Consider the following 25,207-nt stretch of genomic DNA (forward strand, 5'->3'; position numbering starts at 1 on the left):
GGCTTAGAAGTGATGTAGTAAGATTTGGGATAAAGATCTTTATAGGATCTAACTTAAAACTACAAAGATCATATTCAAAAAATCAAATTCAAACACGTATTAATGCTAATCTTGCAAAAAAGATTTTATTCTCTTTTCAGGATATGGAAGAGAATGAAAAATCTACTTTTGTTATTGACTAGACAGTTATAAAGCTAAAGAAAAGTGAAGAAATGGTTGTTTGTTTAAAAATAAAAAGGATTATAATGAGAATTACATTGTTAAGATGGCAGAATTATACTGGAAATTCTATATTTAAGATAACAGACTCCATATGTGTTCTTTTTTTATCCAGTATGGCATATAAAGCCAAAGAGAAAGTACACATTATACACAAAATTAAAGGGTTTCCCCACCCCAAGGACAAGTACCAATGTTTAACAGAAGCAATGACAAGGAAGATCTTTATAAAAAGCCCAAAGGGCTGACGCAGACATTTTCCTCAGAGCAACATATACAGAGGAGAACAGATATGACTGATGCACAATAATGTTCTAAAAGGTGTTTATTTCAAACCTAAGATGTTTTCAAGTCACCATTCACTCCCACCCTTTGCCAAAGGAAAAACACTTTCATACTCACGTGCATTATATCATCCAAACTGTTGAAAATATACTTTCTGGCCTCTTTAGACTTCATACCTGTCTCTGCCTCGTGCTCTTCCAATGTCTCCAAATAGAAAAGAAAAGCTGAGTTTAGAAGTTGACAATAAAGGTCACTTGTAACTACAAAGTAATTTCATGTGTTGGCCTAAAAAAAGCTGTTGTTTTGGGGTTTGGTTTTTTTTAGTTAACATTTCAATTGTGTATTTGGATGCTGCTTTGCTGACTACTTTCATTTGCTAAATCAAAATAAAAGAACTACTAAATTTCAGGTCTGATTGATCACAGTACTGGATTACAACAGATGGTTTGGAAATCACGCAGGAAGTGCTGAAAGCCTGGCAGAGTTGTTCAGTAACTCTCTTGTGAGCTTATATTTAATCACAAGTTTTCTATTACTTGTATTTTAACCATTTCCTCAAACTCAGACCTTTAACTCCAAACAGCAGCAATACATCACTGTAAAAAAAAACAACAAAAGAAGTAAAAACCAGGCAGACTGTTCAGTTTCTCTTTGCTTTCATTTCTTCTTGTTATTTTTATACTTCTATACATACACGTACACACAGTTGGTATATTTTAAGTACTGAATTTGGAAACAATTTTAATCCTCGAGAATGAATGCGATCACCCATCAGTGGTGCTGCTCAGAGAGAAGCAAGGTGTGCAGACCACCAAAGTACATTTTTATATTTCATCTGCTCTCATGGTACTGCAGCTTTCAGCTAGCAAGGACTGTTTCAGCAGGTCTGAAGGAAACAAGCTGCACATGGTCATGTTGTTTCTTCATCTCCTTTTTCTCCCAGGAACTTCTGATCCTGGAGCTGGTTTTGAATGAATTTTGACAAAGCAGTTCGGGCACGAAACAGAAAAGTTGTAACAGGCCAAGAGGCAAAACAAATCAAAACAAAGGTCATTTAGTACCTCTGGAGGGATGAAACATGGGCACGAGCTTGGGTTGCTGATTTGGGAAAAATGGAAGGGATGCAGAGCAGGGCCTGATATAACACACAGGAGATGCAGAAGGGAGTAACAGCACTGGAGTGAATTTTGGTCTCTCTCCTTTCTCTGCTCACAAAACAATATGCGATTTTCTACTACCTTACACTGTTTACCTTTAATCTCCAACTAGAATATGGTGCATCCGTTTCTCTACAGAAGAATCTTGCGGTTTTCGTCCCCATGTTCAACAACTGCTCTCCCGGCAAACCTTGAGTCTGTGAAATGTAACGAATCTGAGACAGAAAGAGAAAAACGGGAAATAAATTACCTCTAATGTTCAAAATCTGATCCAGTTAAAAACTTGTCATTTCATTTAAAAAACAGCAAAATTAACCACCCTCAGAGCACCACGTTTGGACAATTACATCTTACGCAGAAGAGAAACCTAACACTGGAGTAACGATTGGCACTAAAGGAAAACAGAGCTGGTTGCAAGTCAGGATGGAGGGAGTAAGAATTCCAGCAGCCAGGGCTGAAGGTGAGAAAGGAGCAAGGGCTGAAGGGCTTTGGGCATGCTCCGACGCCACACACCTCCACAGAGGGGCTGCTGGTGTGGGCCAACCCCTGGAAAACGCAGAGCAGGGAGGGGTAAGAGAGAATGGAAGAAAGGGGAAAAAAAATCAACAGGAGACAGCAGTGAAAAACACCGAACCAGAAACTGGGAGATGAGAAGATGAATTCAATGGAAGACAGAGGACTTGAGAGCCAGGGGCACCTGAGAGGAGAAAACTCACTGGCAGCAGAGAGGAAAGGTACACACAAGGCTTCTGCTGAAGAAGTGACAGAACGAAGCAGGATGGAACTAAATGCAGTGTTGCCAACTTTTGGAATTTGGCATCCTCCATAAATCCCTACATAGAATCATAGAATCAACTACTTTGGAAAAGACCTTTAAGATCATCAAGTCCAATGTTTCCTCAGCACTGCCAAGGCCACCACTTAACCACATCACTAAGTGCCTCAGCCACACAGTTTCTGAACACTTCCAGAGATGGTGGCTCCACCACTTCCCTGGGCAGCCTGTTCAACGCCTGATCAGCCTTTTCGGGAAGAAATTTTTCCTAATATCCAATCTAAACCTCTCCTGGCACAGCTTGAGGCCATAAAGAGAATCTCACTCTGACCAGCAATGTTTCTAGTTCATTTAGTTGTTCTCTAAGCATACTATAAAGTCTTCAAAACTGGGGCAAAACAGACAATGCACTAACTCAAAAACATTGCAGTTAAGCACCTGTGCCTGTTTCTAATGAGTATTAAAGTTCAGAAGACATGGCCATTTCCCACTGAGAAGTACAGCTGTTACTGCTTATAATCACTAGTAATAACTAAGAGCTTCCTTTCACGAGCCAGCACTTTGGTTGCTACATACCAGAAGGACAGGGGGAAATGGCAGCACAAAGCCTTTGCCTGTTTATTTACTGGTGACATGCACCACATAGGAGGAGGAAAGGAGTTCCCTTGGGAGCCATCTCCTACAACTGCTACACTCGCGTACAGTGAGGAAACCCCTGGAATTGGGCTTCTCTGAAGCAAGTTTTGCAGACCTCCTTAAGCACAATGACGAGCCTGACTAAAGTAAGTTAATTCCTGCTGGTGCAGGTTACAGCTCCTCTTCCACCAGGGCTTCTCAAACATGACGCTCAGGCAAGTTGCTAAATGAGTTACTAACTGATGCTTCCAGCAAACTTGGCTGCCATGTCTTTCTTTATTAAAACATAAATGTCTTTTATTAAAACATCAGTGTGCACAGACATCTTTTAAAGCCATAAAGCAAACAGAAAAATCTATGGGCACGAAGATTAACCCTCATCCATACAGTTACTTGCATGAAGTACAGCAGCATGCTGCGGGGTGGCTGCCACTGGCGACAACGCTGTTCACATGCGCTGTCTGGCAGTACCCAGAGGTTGAGCCATGCTCGCCCTGGGCCTACGATGGCAAAAAACAAGTGACAGGAATACACTGTCCCAAGGACCTGGGTTGCTCAAGCTGTGCAGAGACAAGCCATCCAGCATTACAAAGGAAGGCACTGTGCACCGTACTCGACCGCCTTCACCTGCCTGGGCTTTGTGCACGACAAGCTGGCTGCAGCGCTGCAGGGGAAAGGAGGTCCTGTCTTTTCAAGTGAGACTCTGTATCACCCTGAATAAAGATCCTCATGATCATGAGACAGAGCTTTATGCTGTTACTGCTCTCTGTGCAAGAGCCAGAGGCTCACAGCTATGTAAGCCTGTTGGCGCAAGTTAATTAACAGTCTGGGCTGCTGCCATTATGACAAATGACAAGTTAATTTGAGCACAGAATCAGGACACAGGCAGCCTTTTCAACCATTCGAACCCCTACTTCATCACAAGCAACTGAAGACTTCGTCCAAATCTTTGTTCCACATCCAGAAGCAGCATCTGCCTACATGTGAGATCATGATCAGAAGACCATGAACTGGGCTTACAAGTCCTTCCTCTCCCACAGCAGCATCCCTTTTAACAACTAGTTACAGCAGTGCAGGGATCAAAGTGGATGTAATCCTGGAAATCACACGTTCTGCACCCCTCCCTTTGTTTTTTTAACTTGAAAGTCCAGATCTTCTCCTGCAGTTTCTTCCAAAACTAGATGTAAATAAATTTGCCAAGTTCTTGGAGATTTTTGAGTCACTACTACAAATTCCTTCCAAAACCCACTTTTTCCTTAAAAAGCATAGTGAATTATATGGTGGTTAGTAGTTTCCTTTTTCCTTCTCCATTTTAACTGCAATACCATGCACAAAGGCCTTCTAAATGCATTGAAGCATCACCCCACAGCTTACTTCCATGAAACACTGAATTTATGTGTAAATGAAGTAAACTGAAATAGGCACTGTTACCAAAATCAATATATCCACTCAGTGGTTTTGACAAATTAATTTTTAGAAAAGTAGTCTGACCTGTAAACACAGGGAGCCAAAAGCTCATTCACTACATGAGGATCACGATTTAAATAACCTAAAGAACATGCTGGGGGAACTGCCCCTGAACTGAATGGATGCAGCAGTTAGTAAAACTCCAGTGCTGTTACACCTGGCACTCCTTCACTGTCAAAGTTCCAAACCAGTTGGGGATAGTCAGAATGCTGATTATGCTCCTTTCAAATGACCATATTATACTAGAAAAATTAAAGACTTCTCTCTCTTAAGTGTTCTAAATAGAAAGTGTTCTACAACGTTCATTACAATATTCTTTTTTTACGTCATCTCACTAATGCCAATGGTGTCAGTAGCTGAAAACTTCAACAACACAAACAGCACATCTTTAAGCTTTGCCACTGCATATATACAGTATCGTTGTAATGGTTGATTCTCGTGTCTCATAAAGTATAGGCTCTGAAATCGTTGAGCTATGTTGGATTTCCAGAAAGCATCAGAAACTATTTAGAAGACAACTAATCTTGACATATGAACAAGCATTCAAGAGTCATCCCCTTTGCAAGTAAAAGAGAGATTATAATGCAATGATGGTAGCCACAAGCTTTGGTTTGCGTCAGGAAAAGCAGCTCCAATACTAAGATTTATTTTGCAAGACAGGGAAAACAAAAACAAAAAAAAAAAGGAAAAATTGCAATTTCATGCAGAAAAGCATCACAATATACAGTTCTGTCTCGAAGCAAGATTTATGTTTCTAGGACAATCAATAAAGACTAAATTAAAAGCATTGAACAGACTTGAAGAAATACTATTTCATAGGGGATATTATGAACATCTGAAATCCTGGATGTAATGATCTGAAATTCTTAAGTTGCCAAAAGTGTGCACATGCTTGTGAAATCTATTTTACTACCTGGTCATATTCCAGTGCTCCTGGGTACAGTGGCCATCCAAGAAACAGCTCTGCAATCACACAGCCTAACGACCACATGTCTATGGCTTCACAAAACGGCAATCCCAGTATGATCTCTGGTGCTCTGCAAATTAAACATGGTTACTGTATTTCTTCTTGGGAAAAAACAGTAATTCAACAATCCAACATGACAAAGAAAAACCCAAAACAAAGAACAAACAACAACCCCAAATATTATTCAGAATTATTTGAAAACAAATAAATAAATTTCAAAATTATTTGAAAACACAGGCTGATTATTTCAATAAAGTCATAGCATCAGCAAATGCATTTGTCCTTATCCGTGGCAAAACTTTACAGCTCCAAGACGTCGGGGGTTTTCTTCCTACAAGTATCAGTTTGCTACATACATGAAATCATTGATATGCCTGAAAACCAGCACGCTGCTGATCCAACACTTTTGCCTTTCCTCCCGTATGTCCCAAACAATTCATCCACTCAGTGTCACACGCCTGTAACTCCATTCTGAACACAATACAGGCATGTATCTCAAAACCCAACCAAACAAGATTTACCTGAAAATCCACTTGTACACTTCCCAACTGGACAGTACACTTAAAGCTTTTTAAAATACCAATTTAATTACATAACTGCAAATCCCTTAATGCACTCACATCAATTCAATGTGATCGATTTTTAAATCACATACTTGAAAACATCGCACTTGCTAAAGGTATCAGGTATTATTTTTCACCTGAAATAGATGTGAATTATTTAACCAACAGCATCTGAGGTTTTTTTCTGTACTCAAAACCCAGGAAAAATGGCATTGACACAGCTGCTAAAGGGGCTTTTAACATCTCTGTTCAAGTGGAACATAACTCAAGTATTTCACAGATACCCGTTTTAATTGTGTTTGTGCTTTTTAAACCTTCCCTCTCAGTTCATTCAATCTACTAACAAAAGAGAAAAGTATTAAAATCTATCCGCATGCCAGTAGAGAAAGATACCCAGAGACATAAAGTATTATTTCAAGTATCACACTATGAAGTGATTTACTTTTAAAACAGACTATCTGTAAGCTTAACATGTCACAGAACAGGGAGAAGGTGGTTAAAACCGTCAGGGTAATTCCCCTTGCAACTGGTCGGGGAAAAATCACATTTTCTGACCCGTATAACAGCTTAACAATCTTACACTTCAGCACAAGCTGGTGTGTCACACTGACCTTCCACATACAAAACGATCTCCAACCACAATGAACTCCTACATATTCTCATTTATCTTCTCCTCTGACATTTACCTTTATCAAAATAGTCTTTAATTCACCAACTTGTACTGGATCGGGAACAGATTGTTATTTTCATGCAACACTGGGGCAGAGAAGCTATTTTGTGGCTATACGGCCAATGAAGAGCTGAAACATCACCATTCCTTTCCACACGGAGTAGTTGGCAGACGCTGCACACAGACATACTCCAAGCTCCAAGGCTGCACGTTCATCGACAGTGATTTGATTACAATAAAAACTTCTGGGGATCAACCATATGTATTTTTGTGATGCAGGATCATGCCACTGCAGTAAGTGTTAGCTAGTTTCATTATCCAAGAAATAAATTTAATACGTCTAGATGCCACAAGACTAGAAATAGTAGTAATCAATGGCTGCCCTCAGCCACCAGCTGGGTGGCAGCCTGTGCACGGTTGTTACAGATCTCTGCTAAAATACGCTTCCTTTTGTTGTATTATGTTACAACCCTGAATAGTTAATGAGTATACACACAGCCTATGGATATAGGGGCTTTCACAAATGCTTCTGCTAAAATAAGCTCTTTAAAACCTCTTACATTTACTCAACAGTTAATATGTGCACCCTACAAAAATAGCCGCAGTCAGTCGGTCTGTCGCTCGTCTCTTTTGAGGGATAGGATTGCAAATTGAAGAAGGATAAGGGTAGACATGACCACCAAAAAAAGAATATTTACAGCATTTCAAAATACAGTCATCTGTTAATTTTTCATGGGTACCAAGTGGTTCTGCAACACCAGTAAAAGCACTAAGAAGTCTAAGGAAAAGGGATGTATTTAAAGAGAGGCAAGACTGGTGCTCCTCACTTCCCAGCGCCTGACTTCCCACACAAAAAGAGGGAAAGGAAATAAGTGTGTTCCTTAGCACAAAATAAGTAAAACCAGCAGCTTCCCAGAACTGCTGGTTTTATGAAAAGTTCTGTTGAGTGCACGTGTAATTTCTCAACTCTGTTCCCACTGGAGGTCCCGTAACACATGCACACTACACAAACCCCCCTTACAGATCAAGGAAGTGAGATTAAAAAGACAGAGCAATTTTTATTTCCATTTCTCTTCTGGCAGTACGAAATGTATCTATTGTCTCCCACATGCCACTGTTTTATTTATGGCCACCAGGTTGCCACTCTCTGTATGAGTGAAGAGTATATAAAGAATATATAAATAGCCTTCCTCCCCTCCTGTCTCCCACTCTTTTCAATACATCTATGTGATCTCTTTCCAAGACCAAAACCTTTAGCCATCACCCATACCAACTTCCACGCTAGAAGCTGAAGGTAACAGTGCTTTTATGAGGAGCACAGAGCTCCTTCCCAAGTGTTATTGCCTACTCCAGAGATGCTGGACACTAGGAACGCTTGAATATCCTTGGCAGTCCTAACTCTTCATTACAGGTTTGGCAGCAAAATTCTTTCCAAGCAGGCATATAAGCCTTAACAAGCCATTTTAACTTTGCAATTTCAAACATCCTGAATAAGAACTTTAGTACTGGCTCTCCGTAAGTTTGGGCTTCTATAAATTTATACAGTTGAAGGTAAATGGAGACATTTCTAATATGAGCATGCAACACCAAATTGATACGCTTCTCACATAAGGCAAATGTTACTACCCCTATTTACCATTGTTCATTACAACAATGCCTAATAATTATCTGCTCTGGATACAACACACCATCATCACTATAACAAATACTAATGCAAAGAAGTCATCAAAAGGGTAAGATGGTCAAAGTCACCCTACGGATCAAGAAAACTCATGTGAACAAACCCAATTTGCAGGAGTTAAAGTCAAAACAGATTACAAAGCTGAGAATAACACTCCTGCCCTCCATACTCCCATTACCAGCATAATGTCAGCATAAGCTTCATGAATGGGATGACCAGATATGGGTTGTGAGACGTCTAATTTTTCCTCTAAAGAAAGGAGGGCTAAGAAATGGATTAGATGCAGTGAGTAAGTTAATGAAAGATGGTAGCAGGCACTCTAATGAGTATTCTCATGTAGCATTCATTTTCTTCAACTACCAGTCTTTATCATGAACATGGAGTAGTGCAAACCTTTTCACGAGATGTACAAGAACACAGGAAAGACCCCAGGCTAGAGGGATCCAAATCAAGGTAGCAATACTCAGAAAAAAACCAAAACCCACAGCAAGTACACTTCAGTAACCTGAAGGATGCAGTGGGAATGAACCATTTAAAGGCAAAATCTGTAGATGAGGAAGGATATACAGAACAGTTGGCTCTCTAGTACATTCGTGACGGACTTCAGAAGGAATTTCAAATATGCAATCAGATCAACACAGTGACAGTAGATCATACATGGTGTATAGTAAACTGCAGTGAAAATAAACATACATTTTTCATTAATTACTCATAAGAACTGATAAATTATAAATTAACCAACTTTCCAACAAAAAACCCAAAAAACAAAACTCTAGACAACTTTACAGATTACTCATGAAAAGTATCTTAAAATTGGGAGCAAAAATAAACAGGACATCAGTATTTATTTTTAAAGGAGAAAGACATACCAAAAATTATTATGTCTTATATAAAACTAATGATATTCCCTCACCTTGAATAGTGTGTGTTCACTTTTGAATTCTGTGTTCAGTTTTGGTCACCCCCATCTGAAAAAGGATACATCAAATAGAAAAGACGCAGAGAAGGACAAAATAAATTAAAGACTTGGAGAGACTTGGGTACAAGAGGAAACCCTGATTAGAACTACAAAGTTTCAGGAAAGAATGAATGATCAGTAACATTACTCAAGTTGTATATAAAATAAAGGAAGAGAAGCAGCCACGTGTTCCTAATGCCCTGCTTCACTACAGAAAACCAATGAATCCCCCACCCCTTTTGAGATTAAAGACTGATGTAACTATAAAAGCTGGGGGTTTTAAAGCCAGAATACAATTAGCCTTTGAATCATGGGCCACTGCTGAGGTAAATAAATAAATAAATACATAAATAAAGAAAAAATAAAAAGTATTTAAGAATGAATTGACAGAAAAAATATCTAGATTAAACAGCAAAGTTGATATCAATGTATAATAAAAACAGCCATCAATTGTGTAGAGTTCAAGCAACTTGCATCAGGAAACACTGAAGCACAACCTGCTGCTATAGTGAACTTTCTCCAGCAACAACCCAGCAGAATACATAGACCACAGACCTGATAACATACGTGTGTGTCACTTCCTACATATTAAAATCACTGTCGCTGCACAAAGATAAGAGCTACTCAAGCAAACACCTTGATCCAAACTAAAGAGTCTGCAGTCTTCTTCATGGTCAAAATAACTTTCATTCTTAATGCCATTTTGTTAGAATTATGTCACTAAAATTTATAAAAAGTCATGTTAGAGGCAAGATGTTCGCTTGAGTGATTTTTCAGAAATACTTTCATAGCTGAACCGTCTCTTGCTTTTAAACACATTGAGATGTTAGAATACAGACTGGTAGTGCCATCTGTTAATGCACATTTGGTCTTTGAAGCACAGGTATGGTATGCCAGATAACAAGCTTGACCCCTGTCCTTCGAAAGGACTGTTGCTGTAAATCTATAATGCAAAACTGCATTACAGATTTACACTCAGAAGCCTGGCTTTTCTTGTACAGTTTTCTACTGTTCTTTTAACTCTGCTATGACTAGGTATTAGGAAGTACAGAACCAGCAAACTCTGAAGTTTTTGGTGGGGTTTTTTTTGGTTGGTTTGTTGTTTTCTTTTAAATTCTACGAAGGTAAGATTCAAACTGAAAGCAAAATGTAAGTGCTCAGAAACAAACTCTGGAAACATTAGTAAAGCTGTATAGAGGCATCTGTGTCTTTGAGGGGGCAGGAAAGAATCAAAACCACTGCTCTGAAATTTAGGGCCATCACCATAGATCACAAAACACAGGGAGAACAAATATGTTTGGGATGGAATGAGAAGTTATACCCTCATTCATAATTTCATTCCTCCTTCGAAGGAGTCTGGAGCGCTACCAGACTCTCACATAGCAACTGACAGTGAGGACAGGAGGAAACAAGGCACCGGATCTCCTGTGAACTTCCAGGGCTACGGTATCGCTGCAGTGGTGTCCATAGTGCTGAGCAGAAGGAATTCTCATTTCCCGGTAGAAAACACTTCATTTTAGCATAACAAAACATTTCACAGAACTACACAACGTTCAGTGGCTAGAAAAGACCTACCTAACATCAGAGCCTTCCACTGTTAGGTGTAAGGTACCACTGACACGCAGCTGCCAGTTTAACTTTGAACTGTGATCTGCCCTTGAGGAGAGAGAATTTTAAAACCTGATCTAGAGAGAGGAACAAATACGCAACTTCTTACAAAGAGCAGCAATCACTGAGAGAAAAAAAAATTAAACTAGAACATAGTGCTCACAACTGAAGACAGATCAAAAAAGGCAAGAAATTAAACCAGACAAAACCCAAATAAATCCTAGGTAATTCTGTCAAGTACCAAATTACAAGCAAACTATTCTAGCACTCTTTCTTAATACTGAAAAAAGACATTTGTTTTGAACAAGTCATCACAAATTTTAACCCAATACTCCCTCTCTTACCACTTGCCAGAAGTATTAAAGATAATAATCTAGTTGTTCTTTTTTTAGCTGAGAATAATGTGACTTCAATAAACTCTTTTCCACTTATTCTCTATCTCTAGTGAAATGAGATGTTGTTATTAAAACCAGATGATGTTTATACTTCTGCCTTTTCATGATTTTGGTTTTGCTCAGAAAGACTGCAGCTTACCAAGTGATTTATTTGTGTACTTGATATACTAGGCAGGTTTTTAATTACTTGAAAATTAAGCAAAGTAGGTTCTTCCTGGCCAGGTGGCCTGTAGCAGTCCCCCACTGTTAACACCCCCTGTCCCTGCTCTCCCTTTAATCCTGACCCACAAGCTGTCATCGGCTCCTCATCCATTTCCCAGTGGAGCTTCATGCACTCCAGCTTCATCCACTGACATGGAGGGCAACAACTCCTCCTCATCTCCCGGTGCCTGTCCTTCCTGAAGAACCTGTATCCTTCCATTTTACTTGTTTGTAGCATCCTCATCACAAACAGCAAGACCTTGTAAGTCAGTATTGTGTGCAGGCTTCTGGTGCTTGCATGCTGATGACGACATTCCTACATCTAGACTGAGGGTACAGTGCCAGAGTAGCCCTAAGGAAGCATCCTTAGGCAGATCAGGCTGCTTGCTTCCTTAGGACTACCAAGGGACTCCCACCAGACACAAGGCAAGGAACACAAGGATCAGTTTCTGATATAATAGATAAGAACGAGCGTCTCATATTTACACCGATTCTCACTTTTGCGTAGTTCAGTAAAAATATCAGAGAACACAAGGACATGGATGTTACATCAAAGATCATACAAATCATAATAGATTATTTTATATTAACCACCTATAAAAAAACAAAACCAAAAGAAACAGAAAAACCCCACATACACAAGACCAAAGGAAAGTCAACCCTGAAGACACAAAGGAAAATTCCTTTCATTCTGCAGCAACACTTGCAAAAGGGTTTGCCCTCCAACACAAGGCAAAGACTCACCTGCCTGATGCAGGTCTGCAGCTCAGCCCCAAGAGGCTAAGAAATCACACAACAACTGGAATCTTTTTGGAGCATACAGCTGTTGCACAGCAGTTCTTGCAGCAAGCATACCGCAAGAAAAGGAACACGCCACGCAGACACCCGAGAGGGTAACATCATCTGCCACGTCCTCATCCACTGCCAAAGGTATTTATGGGGATTTTACTGCTGGTGTATGCCCATCGGGATGACGCAAAGTGACATTCTCATGAATTTTGCAACTCAGGCTGATAAGTTCTTACTTAAAATTACAGATTGAGCTCCAGAAAGCTCACCAAAAATCAACACAATATTCCCCAAGAGGCAGAGCAAAGTCCTGTTATTCACACCTCAGGCCTCCAGATCATTCTGTATTCGTATGAGCTACTATGTTGGTCTTATTTACCTTCTGAATAAGGTCCCACATAATACTGGAATAAGACTTTCACTGTCTATTATGGAATCAGACTTTCACAGTCTACCATCCTGACTTGTAGGCCGAGGGTTGCTGCCCGTAACATAATCCTACTCTCAAAGAAAGAAACTGTCAGAATAAAAAAAATAAAAAAAATTAAAAAAAAGAAAGAAAAAAGGACTTGTAAATTTAGAAAAGTGTCAGCATTTTTGTTACAGAAAATTTATGGAGTGATACGGGATTATAAAAAACATTGACAAATCAAGAATCAAACTGACAACAATAAAAAGTTGTTTTATTTTAAAACACAAACAAGCAAAAGATTTGTAGGAGAAATTAACACTTAAAACTCTGGGTATACCCCTCTAATAGCTATGCCAGCTGCTAAGTCAGAAAACCCAAAATAAATAAAACATAGAAACATCACAAGAAAGCCACTGAGCAGCAACTGAGGCAGGTGGGTTAACATGCATGAAATTAAATCTGTGTTCTCAAGGTTACACTAGCAGAGACATTTTGGTGAATAAGAATATTCTAAAACACCTCTAGGTTATAAATCTCCTGCTATATTTATACCCAGGAGATACACATTTTATCAGAATCTTCCACATAACAATGCAGAAAAACACCCTCAACACCCAACAACCTGAACTTTAACTGGTATGCTGCTGTAGCCCGTTATGATGCACTGGCAAGTGAGCTGACTGGCTGCCTTGGGGAGTTCTTCCCATACAGATTTCTATGATTAGACCCTTGGTGTAAACAGACACCACAAGAACCAGTCACATCATTACCCAGGGTTTAGTGATCCCGCTAACGTAACCACGGGGAAGTGCTGAAGAGCATACCTGCCCTTTGGGGCACTGCGGAAAGTCGTCTGCCAACGTTCTAGCAAAACTAAGAAGTTGCATTAGAAAACATAAAAGGTTATTTATTTCCGCCCTGCTGAATTAAACCTACGGACTGCTAGCAAGGAAAATGACACAGGTTATTCTTGCACGTTAGACTGCTAGACTTCAACCTTCCAGGACGTCCCATCACCTGCTTGCCACTGCACTGCAGAAAGGAGCCACAATGCAATGGTCCCTTCACGTGTTTCACCCCTGCCTCGAACCCCACCAGGACCAGGCTGTTGGGTTTTTTCATTTTTTGGTTTTCTTACATACTTTCTCCACTTTGCTTTTCCCCTGTTTTTCCTTCCCTGGTATCCCATTTTCATTTACTTGTCCTTTCCTGTGGAAAGGAGAGCCTGTCTATTCTTAGAAGAGTTTCAGATCCTGAAATAAAGTGCTTAACTCTGTATCTATTACATCCAGATTGATGTCATATCAGACCCCGACAACATGCTGCAAAAGGAATGCGACTACAGCAAAGTAGCCCAGCAGCACTGCTGCAAGCTCTGCTTTTGCAAACACCTTTAAAGTAACATTACATACAAAAATGTAACACACACTACCCAAAGGCTAAAACATAGTGTAGGGCTTGGCTTTTCCATTTATTTTTTTCACTATATAATAAACACGCTGATATAATTTTAAAGCCATTTTTGCCCAATATCCAGACCTTCTACCACCACACTGAAGAGCAGAAAATGAGGGTAACCAGACTACACCGGGATTTCTTTTTAATCAAGCAGAATGTTAATCATTTTGCTGTCAGAGCAAATAAAAGTTAAAAATGGGGAGTGCAGTTTAAAGGAAAGATAGATAATAATGGAATCTAGATATTAACTGGATAATAATGGGAGCCTTTCATCTGAGTAAACCCTTTGAGTCCAGTCCAGAACACTAATAATTGCAAACAGCTCATTATTTATGGCCAAAAACTTCACTCTGTTCCCAATATAGACGGACACATTATTAAAGGCACACTTGTTGGCAATATTAGCAGAAACAACAAGGATCAAATAGACAGTGATCTTCCTTTCATTTACACATGCTCATACTGGGCTGCCGCACACTGCCTGTTCAGTTGGGGCTCTTTAGGAAGTTTTGTCTCCAAGAGAAAAAGGAAAGGTAAGCTACCTTCACTGCCTGCTCTTCTCAATGTACAGAGAAAACATCACACCGAACTTCACAAGCCTCTGCAAGACAAGCCACTCTGCTGGCAAAGCACGAGGAGCAAAAAACGCTTCCTGAACTTCACAAAACAACAGCAGTAGTTATTTCAAGAACACAACCATCCTTTTGTTTGAACTATTACAAATGCATTAATATAATACCAATAAAGATTATGAAATACTCTCAAATACGTCCTAAACCGAGAATTGACATACATACCACATCAAATCCATAATGCATCTAGGCACCATACTGTGTCAGGGAGTTTCAACTTCAAAATGACTTGCAACAAAACACAAGAGCAAAACATGCCAACTGAAAATTTATTCAAATGCCAACAACTAACAGAAATTGCAAAAGTAAAACCACTGGGAAGTCTGTTTTGTATGTGATTATAACCTGTGGCCAAACCCCGAACACTGCCCTAAAGACTAATGTACTGTGGGAAGTCTACACAGTAGGAGTATTTACTGGGAACTCCTGCTCGTTGAAAACATGGAAGCTGAAGTCCAGTTAACAAACCTCAAAAAAAGGTACTTGTAACTTCCTAGAGATGCACAGAATTCACACTTATGTTGTTTCCAGCATACATGACTTTTCCAAGGAAAAAGTCCTCAAATCAAAGCGTTGCCTTTTCTGGTCCCAGGAACTATCTTTAGATTATGCTGTCATAGGCACAAACTGATAAGACAAACTTTCAAAGGCCAGCCCTGCTTTATGTCACTGCTTTTGAGGAAGGCTCCCAACACTGGCCGTGCTCTGCCTTCACTAACAGGGTTCTTACTTCCTTTAGAGTCAAGTTCACTAAGTTTCCTGGGATTTCTCACATTGGATTTTTTCACTTTTAGGAAGAATTGCATCTAAAACCAGAAGTCCAACCTGTATGTGCTGAAATTGGGAAGGGAAACAAAGAAGTATCTTCTTGAAAGAGATTTTCCCTAGTGCTCACTACTGCTCCGTTTCAGCAACGTCCCAAACGTGCTACCTGAAAAGTGAACTACACGCACACACACAGAGATGCTTCTATGAGTAGAGGAAATCTTTGCACTTCTTGTCCATACCCATTAAGTTCCTGTAGCTCTTTTCAGTCACTGGCATCACTCACAGGTTATCAGTGAAATCAGAAAGGATCATTCGCACCAGCTCAGTTGGATTTTTTTATAACATGAATTTCCCCAAAGCCTGCCTGATGGTTTCGTTGGGATATCTTGATTTTAAGATTGACAGCAGTAAAGAGTCAACTTTTTATTGACTATACATGAACAAGAACTTGTATTATCCATTAATAGGGTAGCATAAACTATCACAAGCAGAGCAATATACTGAAAGAAATCCTTGGCAATAATCCCACTGCCAACACAGACCCATACATCGGTTTAGAATTACCCAGGAAGAACTGCTGTCGACCAGCCTTGAAAAGTCTCTACAAACAACATACACGTTAATGATGCTGCTGGGACGCAGGCAGTGAAATTATCCAGTATCAAACAATTGCCGAGATGCCAGAACACTTGAAGACTTAGACAGACATAAACTCTTAAGAATAGCTGGAAACAAGAACAGCATCGGATCAAGAAACTTAAGAGGCTAGTACCATAGCCTTATGAGGAAGAGTCCATTAGAGCATAATGATAAATAAGAATACTTTCATTAGTCATCTCAGGACCAGAAGACAGTGACAAACTCTTTTTTAATTATTATTTTCTGACCCTGATGCTGCAAGTGCCCTTGAGCAAATCAGCCTGTACTATGATTCAAGATCACAGATTCTTTTTGAAAACATCAGTAACTAAAAATAACCAGCTGGGAAAGACATAAAACCCAGCAAACATTAAAAAAAATAAATCCTAAAAGCTGCAGGTTCTGAAAGAAATTTTAATCTGAAGATAAAAACCACTACAGCCTACAGTAAGTATGTCAAAGACTTGTCAAGTCTTGGTACAGTACTGTGAGTACCTAAAGACAAAAAGCTGCTTTGGTGAAGTACCAAGGAAAGAGGTCTTTACCTACACTTCGACATCTCAAGCAATTGTCTTCTGAAATAAAAGGCAGGATGGTTCTGTTCCAAAACACAGATCATTACATTCTGCTGTCATTTTATGTTCTCCAGGGATGGTCAGTTTAACATTACAGTGTTCACTTCAAGGCTTATTAGGCATCATGCAGCAATAAAGTGCACTATGATTACTAAGTTTTCTCCCAGAGGTGGTTACAATTCCACAGAGTAAGAAGTGATCGTATATGCTTTTGCAAGTTCTGACCGTAACAGTGGAGCACATTTATGGATCTGCCGCAATAAAACCTGATGTAAACAGGTTTACAGGACTCAAAACTAAAGCTGTGAAGGTTTCTCAAAGATGTCAGACCTTTTTCTAAATATTTTTTATTATTTTAAACATGGCAAAACCAGACTCACTACCAATTCCACATCCCTGACTTCAGTTGAAGTTCACATGCAGTTTATATGAACTGTGGCAGATGACTGGTTACCACTCACTTGCTTCCATTATCTTTCCAACCTCAAAGCAGCATGGTTAAGCTACTAGTAACGCCAACTAACCCAACAAGCATCAGCAGATTTTATCCACTAAGACCAGCTGCTGAAATCTTACATCTGGAAGGTTTAAGGACTCTACAGTAGCATCTTTTCATAAAGAATGGCATGGCACTCTTAGCACACTATTACCAGCTCTACCAACTTCAAGACAGCTATTGAAAATAGGCTTTGTCCTACAGAATAAGCACATACCTCACTGTGTTGTGTATTTCTTATCCCCCACTGGTGCCAGTGTACCCACTGAAATGAGAGACAAGCGAAATCATAGAGTTCCTTTGTTTCAATGTTCAGCAGAGGAAAAGAAAAAGTATGCTAAAAATCTATGAACTGAAAGACTGAAGTTTCAACAGGAGTTACTGAAGTAAGCCACCATACATTCAACTGGCTGTGTTCTTCCCTCTAGTTGATTGGAACCATTGTGAACTGTCGAACCGCTGCTCATACCCCAGGAGTGAAAGAGGATGGGATCTCAACTGTGTCCAGGCAAAAACTGACTCCTGGGGACACCTACTTCGCAGGTAGGTAAAACAGAGCATTGGCTTCAAACTTCTCCAAGTCACCAGTATGTCTCAATACAAACTTGCTATGATTCTAAAAAGTGGTGTATAACTGCCATAGCATTTGGTATTTTCCAAATAGTAAATGGGAACAGGCAAGAACTAGCTGACAAAGACAGGGCTTACATGTAGTACCACAGCTTTAGATGAGAATGCTCTGAAACAAATCCCGCCCACAGCCACTGTGTGTGCCACCACTTGAACAGGGAGTTATTGCTGTGTCATAATCATGTCAAAAAAAGAAATCACAAAAATATCGAGGCAATGTTTACAAGTTGCATGATTACTTTAAAGCTAATTATTTAGCCAGAACACATGACTCGTATTTCCCTATGAAAGGCTCTCTACTTAACTGGATTAACACGCTATTGATAGCTAAATTCCACTGCCAGAGGCTAGTGTCAAGTCATCATTTCCAGAACAAACCTATAAGCTATTTTCTTTATCCTGTGTGTGACTATTACAACAAGCTCATCATGAATTTGCTCCCAAAGTGCTCTAAAAAAAAAAAACAAACCCCAACAAAAACAGAACCACCAAAAAAACAAACCAACCCAAAAAAAGCTTGCTGCAAAGAACATTCAAGACATGCATGACACAGGATTACCTGTTCTAATGAAACTGGACCATACATCAGTCACAGGTTGGAAAGCTAAACACATTTGGCAGCCAACCAAGAAATTAATATCTAATTTTTAATATTGGTGGGATATTTTTAGTTTAAAGACGACTCAATTTTGATGCTGTGAAAATCGATGACTGCCTAGAACTCAACTCCCAGCCACTTCCCAGGGAAAGCAAATCCAGCTCTGCATTCTCAGCGAGCATTTCTCAGGAGAACGTTTGTTTTCACTCTCAAAAGGAACACTCGCAGGTACGTACACTTACCTTCTCCACACACTTAACACACACGCGATATGGAGGAGATGTATTAATTAATACACAGAGAAGCTAACTAGGAGAGAACAGAAGTGACCTACCTCAAAACCAGTTCTTGCACACACACACGCTCAGCGTGGTCCTGCTGGAAAGCCCTGCCCTGCCCTGCACTGCTCCCCTCTGCAAAGCCTTCCCTTGCCCTTCCATTTCTGCGTGAGAGGCAGAGCAAGGAAGAGGAACCCCTGACCCCTCCATTCTCATGCAGTCACCAAGAGCTGTGTCAAGAGCCAGCCAAGAGCCCTCGGATTTTTACTCTCGTTCCCATTTGTAGCTAGAATCAGACAGAAGCAAACTCAAAGTGGAATCACAGCTGGTTCTTACTGTGCTTCACACAACACATTTTGAAGTTAAGTTTAGTAACAGGACAACAACAACAAAAAAACCCCACTGGTTCCAAGCTGGGGAATTTTGAAGTCTAACTTCCTTCCTCCTCTTACAGCAACACTCTGTTTCCTGATGTTAGTAATGCCGGGTGGGAGACAAAGCACAGGCCTTCCTAATGAAGAGCCCCAAAGTGTCCTTAGGAAGGCAAAGGGGAATAACCAAAAAGGCTAAAGTACACTAGGAACACAATCCAAAAACAACATTTGTGCTAGGGACAGAACAGGCTGATGTGCTCGCTGCAGACAAAGGGCTCCGAAAACAAGCCACAGTCCCTACCAGCGAACAGTACTCTCCTGCTGTACTCGAACAGAGCTGCTTGGAAAATTTCATGACACAATTTACCCTGTTTTCCTGGGCTCTTGACTGGCTCAGCAACATTGGCAGCCAACAATCACAGTTCAAAGCACTAGCTACTCATGCAGTAAAACTGCCTGTTCCACCACAGAGCAGCTCCTCATCGGGACCTCTTCATACAACAGATACAAACTCTATTTCATAAGGGAGAACTGCACCATGGAGCTCCACTGCTGGATGTGGCCATGTCAAAATTGCATGTCTTAACACAAAACTGCCTCTAATGTGCTACACTAAAGGTCCAACCTACAGAAGCTAAAGGGCCAGCAGGTAGGAGAACATACTAGGAACTATGAATATAAATGTACTTCTTTGCTCCTTTGTCCTTTCTTAGACTTTTGCTGTCAGTCACTGTCAGAGACTGGACACTGACTGGATCTTTGATCATTCACAGCTGGTTTTACACTCTTCAGAAGGTTATTATATGCTTACACCTGTATTCTGCAGGCCTCTGACTCATCCTGCCTTTTAAAGAACGGGTTACGTTTGATACAGGAAAAATAATGAGATTAAGCCCTTTTACAAACGAAAGGATATTGTACTGACATTTAGATCTACTTGAAATACACTTGTTGTTTCACAGGAATATGTGTTTAATAAGTGTTTGTATAAAATGTATAAAAACCCATTACCCCAAGCATGCATTTGTTCCTTGTGCATGATCCACAAACCAGGTTTCAAAGCATGACAAACAGTTTTCATGTTTTTCTTAGGTAAGTCACAACTGAGCCTAATGAAGAAAAAAAAGACTGGCTAAAGGGGGAAAAAAAAAAAAAAAAAAGGAATTCTGTTTGACTATAAATGAAATATAAAAATAAAGGCATTTTCTTTGCAATCCAGTTAAATTAAAATTTAGGTTTCATAAAAAATACAAAGAGACTGTGTTTAACCACAGCACAGATTAATACCCAGGGAAATGAGTATCAATCCCTTTCAGATACCAGCTCTCTGGTAACATACAACAGGCCATTCAAAGAAAAAAGGCTGTAAATAGAGTAACTTACAAGAGACTTAGGAAGAAGATGACAAAAAAAAAAAAAGATCTCAAAAAGGGAAAAAAAAAAAAAAAAAAAAAAAGGAATTCTGTTTGACTATAAATGAAATATAAAAATAAATTAAGGCATTTTCTTTGCAATCCAGTTAAATTAAAATTTAAGTTTCATAAAAAATACAAAGAGACTGTGTTTAACCACAGCACAGATTAATACCCAGGGAAATGAGTATCAATCCCTTTCAGATACCAGCTCTCTGGTAACATACAACAGGCCATTCAAAGAAAAAAGGCTGTAAATAGAGTAACTTACAAGAGACTTAGGAAGAAGATGACAAAAAAAAAAAAAGATCTTTTGACTTGCAAAAGAAAACATTACTAATAGCACATTGCTTTTAGCGACTCCCTTTGCATTCCTCCTTCTTTTGTACACTAAGGATTCTCCCATGCCATGTCGCCTTGAGCCAGCGCGGAGCGTGGGAAGGGTGCAGTTGCATAAGATGTTATTAAGGCAGCAAAACTGGCTACTTAACTGAAGATACTTAAATACTCTAAATAATTACACTGATTAGCCAGTGACTCTCAGAGCAGAGCGCTGCCGACCTACCTGCAGCGTAGTAGGAGCTGCTCAAACACACCACCCTCCCCATGTGCCTTCCACGTTAGGTATCCATGCCCCAAGGGCTGGCAGTGGGACCTGAACCTTCTGTGTTCGCCATGTTCACCACTTACCACTATTCCTGACACACCCACAGGCTTCCAAGTGATGGAAACATTCCCCAAACATGGAACTAATATAGTATATTGATAAGGTAAATATGTCCCCCCCCAAATTATTAATTTACAGGTATGAAGGACTTTTCCTTTGGAGCAGAACAGCAGGAACTTGAACTCCTAAGGATACCTAGCAGTACCAATACCCTAAAGAGGCATCTGCTTAAGATGCTGCGGTTAGAGGACAGTGCCTAGTGGAATTACGTGAAGAATCCCATGTGACAGCCCTTCAGGTGTCAAGCACTGCAGTATATTTTAGAACAATATGGGCTAATTTTAATTTTTCAGACACTTTCACATAGGCTCAGACCTACAGAAGTTTGGCACAAAATAATATATATCTATATACACACACACACGAAGTACTTTATTTTTTGACTTGCTACTACAAGGCCTGTGTACTGCCTTTCATTTTTGCTTTCACCTCAACCCTGCAAGACAGTTGTTTGACAAAACACTAGATTTGTCTGACACGAGAGAGTTCTTTCTGAAGGCACAGCCCCAGAAAACACTCTGGTAAGGCAAAAATGCTTGAAAATATCTTTCTAAACTTCTGAAGGAAAGGTGAAATCAAAGCCCAGCAGCAAGGGGAAACAAGCTGTGGCATCTGATTTTATGTACACTGAAGAAACATGAACAACCAAGACGGACGGATACAGGCATGTAATGCATGGCAGGGGGTGTGCAAATAATACACGCTGCCATACAGAGCAGCCTTTCACATCATTTAAGCAACTAGAAACAAACACACTAGCTTCCTAAAAGGTACATGTGTCATTACATTGCTCCAACTGCCCCACTGCTGCAGAAGGGCACAGGGAGCAGCCGGGTGTCCAGCCCCACAACAGCCACGCACAGCAGCTCCTCCACTGCCTCCTCCTCCTCCTCCTCCTGCATTGCACCAGTTTATGTTCACTCCTGTGACAAGCACAGGGACTCGGCTCTTGAGGAGCCATCCTGAAGATGCTCAATGAGCTATCCCATGGCACACACTGGAGCATCCGAACTGCAGGAACACTGCCCCTTCCCAGCAGTTGCCCCACAGGGACTCAAGATGCCTTCCCCAAAGCATGAGCCTGGCACCCACCATCAGAAATGTCTGGAAATCCAACACAAGCACCATGCACAAACTAGGGAATTACAGGTCTACCGAGCCAGGAGGGGGAACAGCACTAAAGTAATTAACTTCTAGTAGAAGTTTAGTTCTGTCCATAAAGGAAGGGCTGAGGTTACTGTTCTGCATTTGGCATTCCTAATTCATACAACGCTGTCTTTGGTGACACGGTTGAAGTTGATACAGGTTATTTATCCTGGGGGAATATGACCTATATACACTGGTTAAGTAAATAATTTAAAGGGTATGACACCAGCATTATTCCATACAAGCCTGCAAGAGTCAGCCAGTGGTCTCACGTAAGCCCGATCCTCTACATACACAGAATGAAAATGCTTAAGTGTCAAAAAATAGCTACAAAACAGGAATCTGCATACAGGCATGACCACCACCCAACCCAGCACATTTGCACCAAATACCAGACTAAGTTTTGGAGCCTCTCTTCTAATTTTACAGCAGATAGCTCTACATTAGAACAGGGAGGGGGTAGAAAGTCATTTTTTATCACTTGTACATGGGCTAATAATGATGCTACAGACAGAAATACAAAGAAAAAGGTCTTTCTCCTATGTAAACGTTTAATAATCATAGCCAATGGAACCTCAGAACAGCAGAGATGAAGTGAAATCAAATTAGCACTTACTCGGTCTAGGCAAAAGTGGAGTTGTTCTTTCAGGAAGACAAGTGCCTGGCTACAAACTGCCTATCCCAAAGGGTGTGTGGCACCATGCCATGAGCAATCACCCTGTGGGACAGCAATTCAGAGGGCAGGGTGGATTACCCAGGCACTAATGACACACAGTAATTCCCAATTATCCTTCCACATAATACCCCACAGAGTTGCAGTTTTTGCCTTTCTTAAAATACCTGTCAGTTTCCTAACTTTGTTGGTAGGTTTGTAACAGCTGAACAACTGCTGCCTGTGTTAAAAACTATGTTAAATAGGAAAATTACACAGACCAAGAGAAATTCTTTAGGTTGAGGTGGCAGAGCACTGGAACTGCCCAGGGAGGTTGTGGCGTCGCCCTCTCTGCAGACATTGAAGACCCGCCTGGACACCTTCCTGCTCTAGATGGCCCTGACTAAACTTTCAAAGGTTAGAATGGGGGGGATTGGGGCCAGTTGATCTCCAGAGGTCCCTTCCAACCCTAATGATTCTGTGATTCTCTGTGGTGATGGTCATGAAAAAACAGGTCTCTGACAACTCTGTCAGAGTAGAGACTCGGTTCATCTACTGGCAAGGCAGAGACCCAATAAAGAAACAGCAAGAAGTAAACAAGTGTTAATTAAGCACTTGGCTTTTGCTAGCACCTCTCTCTGCAGAAATTACTCAGCATACTCAGACAGACACCAAATTCAATTACAGAGCCTTCCCAGCTACTTTCCATGTACAGGAATGCTTTTGATTTAAGAATACTTTCTTAGTGGAAGTTGTTGCAATAATTCGAGGCTAGAATAAAACCAAAGCCCCGTCAGAAGTCATACGGTATAATCTACAAATTACATCCTTTTTGCTCTTGTCACCAAAAATGCCGAGGCCCTATGCTCCACTTCTAGCTACTCTTCCAGAGAAGTAAAGCATCCAAAATTGACTGCACCTCCACCAACACTGTGCCCAGTGTGACTATCTCATGATGGGAACAGCAAGTACACCAGTGCAGAGACACCATCCTGCAATCCCTTATGCTACTGTCAGAATTGGAGGAGCAGCCAGAGGTCTCTCCAGCCCTGCTGTCACTCACCGGTAGCAGCCAACAGAGAATCAGAGAATTCATTCTTTCATTCATCAGGTAGTTCTCTAGAGAAGCCAAAAACCTAATGCGTAGCCTCTGGATTTACCACAAGATGAAGTCCAAGCCAGTTTACTGAACTCAAACTTGGCCCCAAAGAAGATGCAGAAGATGTTTTAAATGCACCTCAGAAGTCACTCTTCATGTGAGTGAGGGACAGAGGTAGGTGGAATTGCTAATGGAAACACCAAGGTGTTAAAAACACTCTTAACAAAATACACATAGACAAATAGAATATTTTATATAAAGCAATACACACTGGATCTTGACCTAAAACAGTACTGGATGGCAAGAAGTGAAAGATTAATTATCAGGAGTGACAAACTTAACAGCTCCACAATGCAAACACAAGTGGGGTTCAGAAAAAGGCACTTGGCACAACACCCAGTCCAAACAACCCTCTTGACATCAAGACCTTGTTGGCAAGTATCATTAAGCGCTACTACCAATTTGTAACCTACAGCATTACCCTAACAACGCAAACCAATTTCAGAAATTATGAATGTTTTCAGTTGATAAAACTACAGTAATATCCATTTTTAAGCTCCATATATTGTTACATTTATATAAAAGCCTTGTACATAAGCAATGTAATGCATGCAGGTTTTCAAAGAGCTGATGAAATGCACGTATCCAAAAGTTAACAGCAAAGTAAGCTTCATTGAGAGACAGTAATAAAAATAATGAAAAAAGTATTTCAATTCAATTCCTGGAGTTTATTTTGGACAATTAAAAACCATTTTAAATTCATATTACTTTTGAACCTGCAATATCAACAAACCCCCACTGTTTAATGGTTTTATATACACACACACCAACTGAATACTTATATTCAGTATTCGGTTTGGGTGTGTACAAAAACAGCTCTTTTTCCACTACGCTTGGAACAATAAAGCATACTCTCATGAGAGATTTCACCATGAAATGT

At 40.2% G+C, this 25,207-nt stretch overlaps 1 protein-coding gene across 1 annotated transcript in view; it reads right to left on the reverse strand.

Annotated features, from left to right (window-relative positions):
• Window positions 1-25,207, reverse strand: part of HIPK3 (homeodomain interacting protein kinase 3) — a 49,779-nt gene that overhangs the window by 13,977 nt on the left and 10,595 nt on the right. Inside the window, exons 2-4 of the mRNA XM_010020881.1 lie at window positions 5,453-5,576; window positions 1,757-1,876; window positions 622-708 (exon numbers count right to left, since the gene is read on the reverse strand). Of these exons, the coding sequence (XP_010019183.1) occupies window positions 622-708; window positions 1,757-1,876; window positions 5,453-5,576 (331 nt within the window). The remainder of the gene's footprint in view (window positions 1-621; window positions 709-1,756; window positions 1,877-5,452; window positions 5,577-25,207) is intronic.

The sequence above is a fragment of the Nestor notabilis genome, unplaced genomic scaffold (assembly GCF_000696875.1).
Source record: "Nestor notabilis isolate BGI_N333 unplaced genomic scaffold, ASM69687v1 scaffold5918, whole genome shotgun sequence".
In the NCBI taxonomy this organism is placed as follows: Eukaryota; Metazoa; Chordata; class Aves; order Psittaciformes; family Psittacidae; genus Nestor; species Nestor notabilis.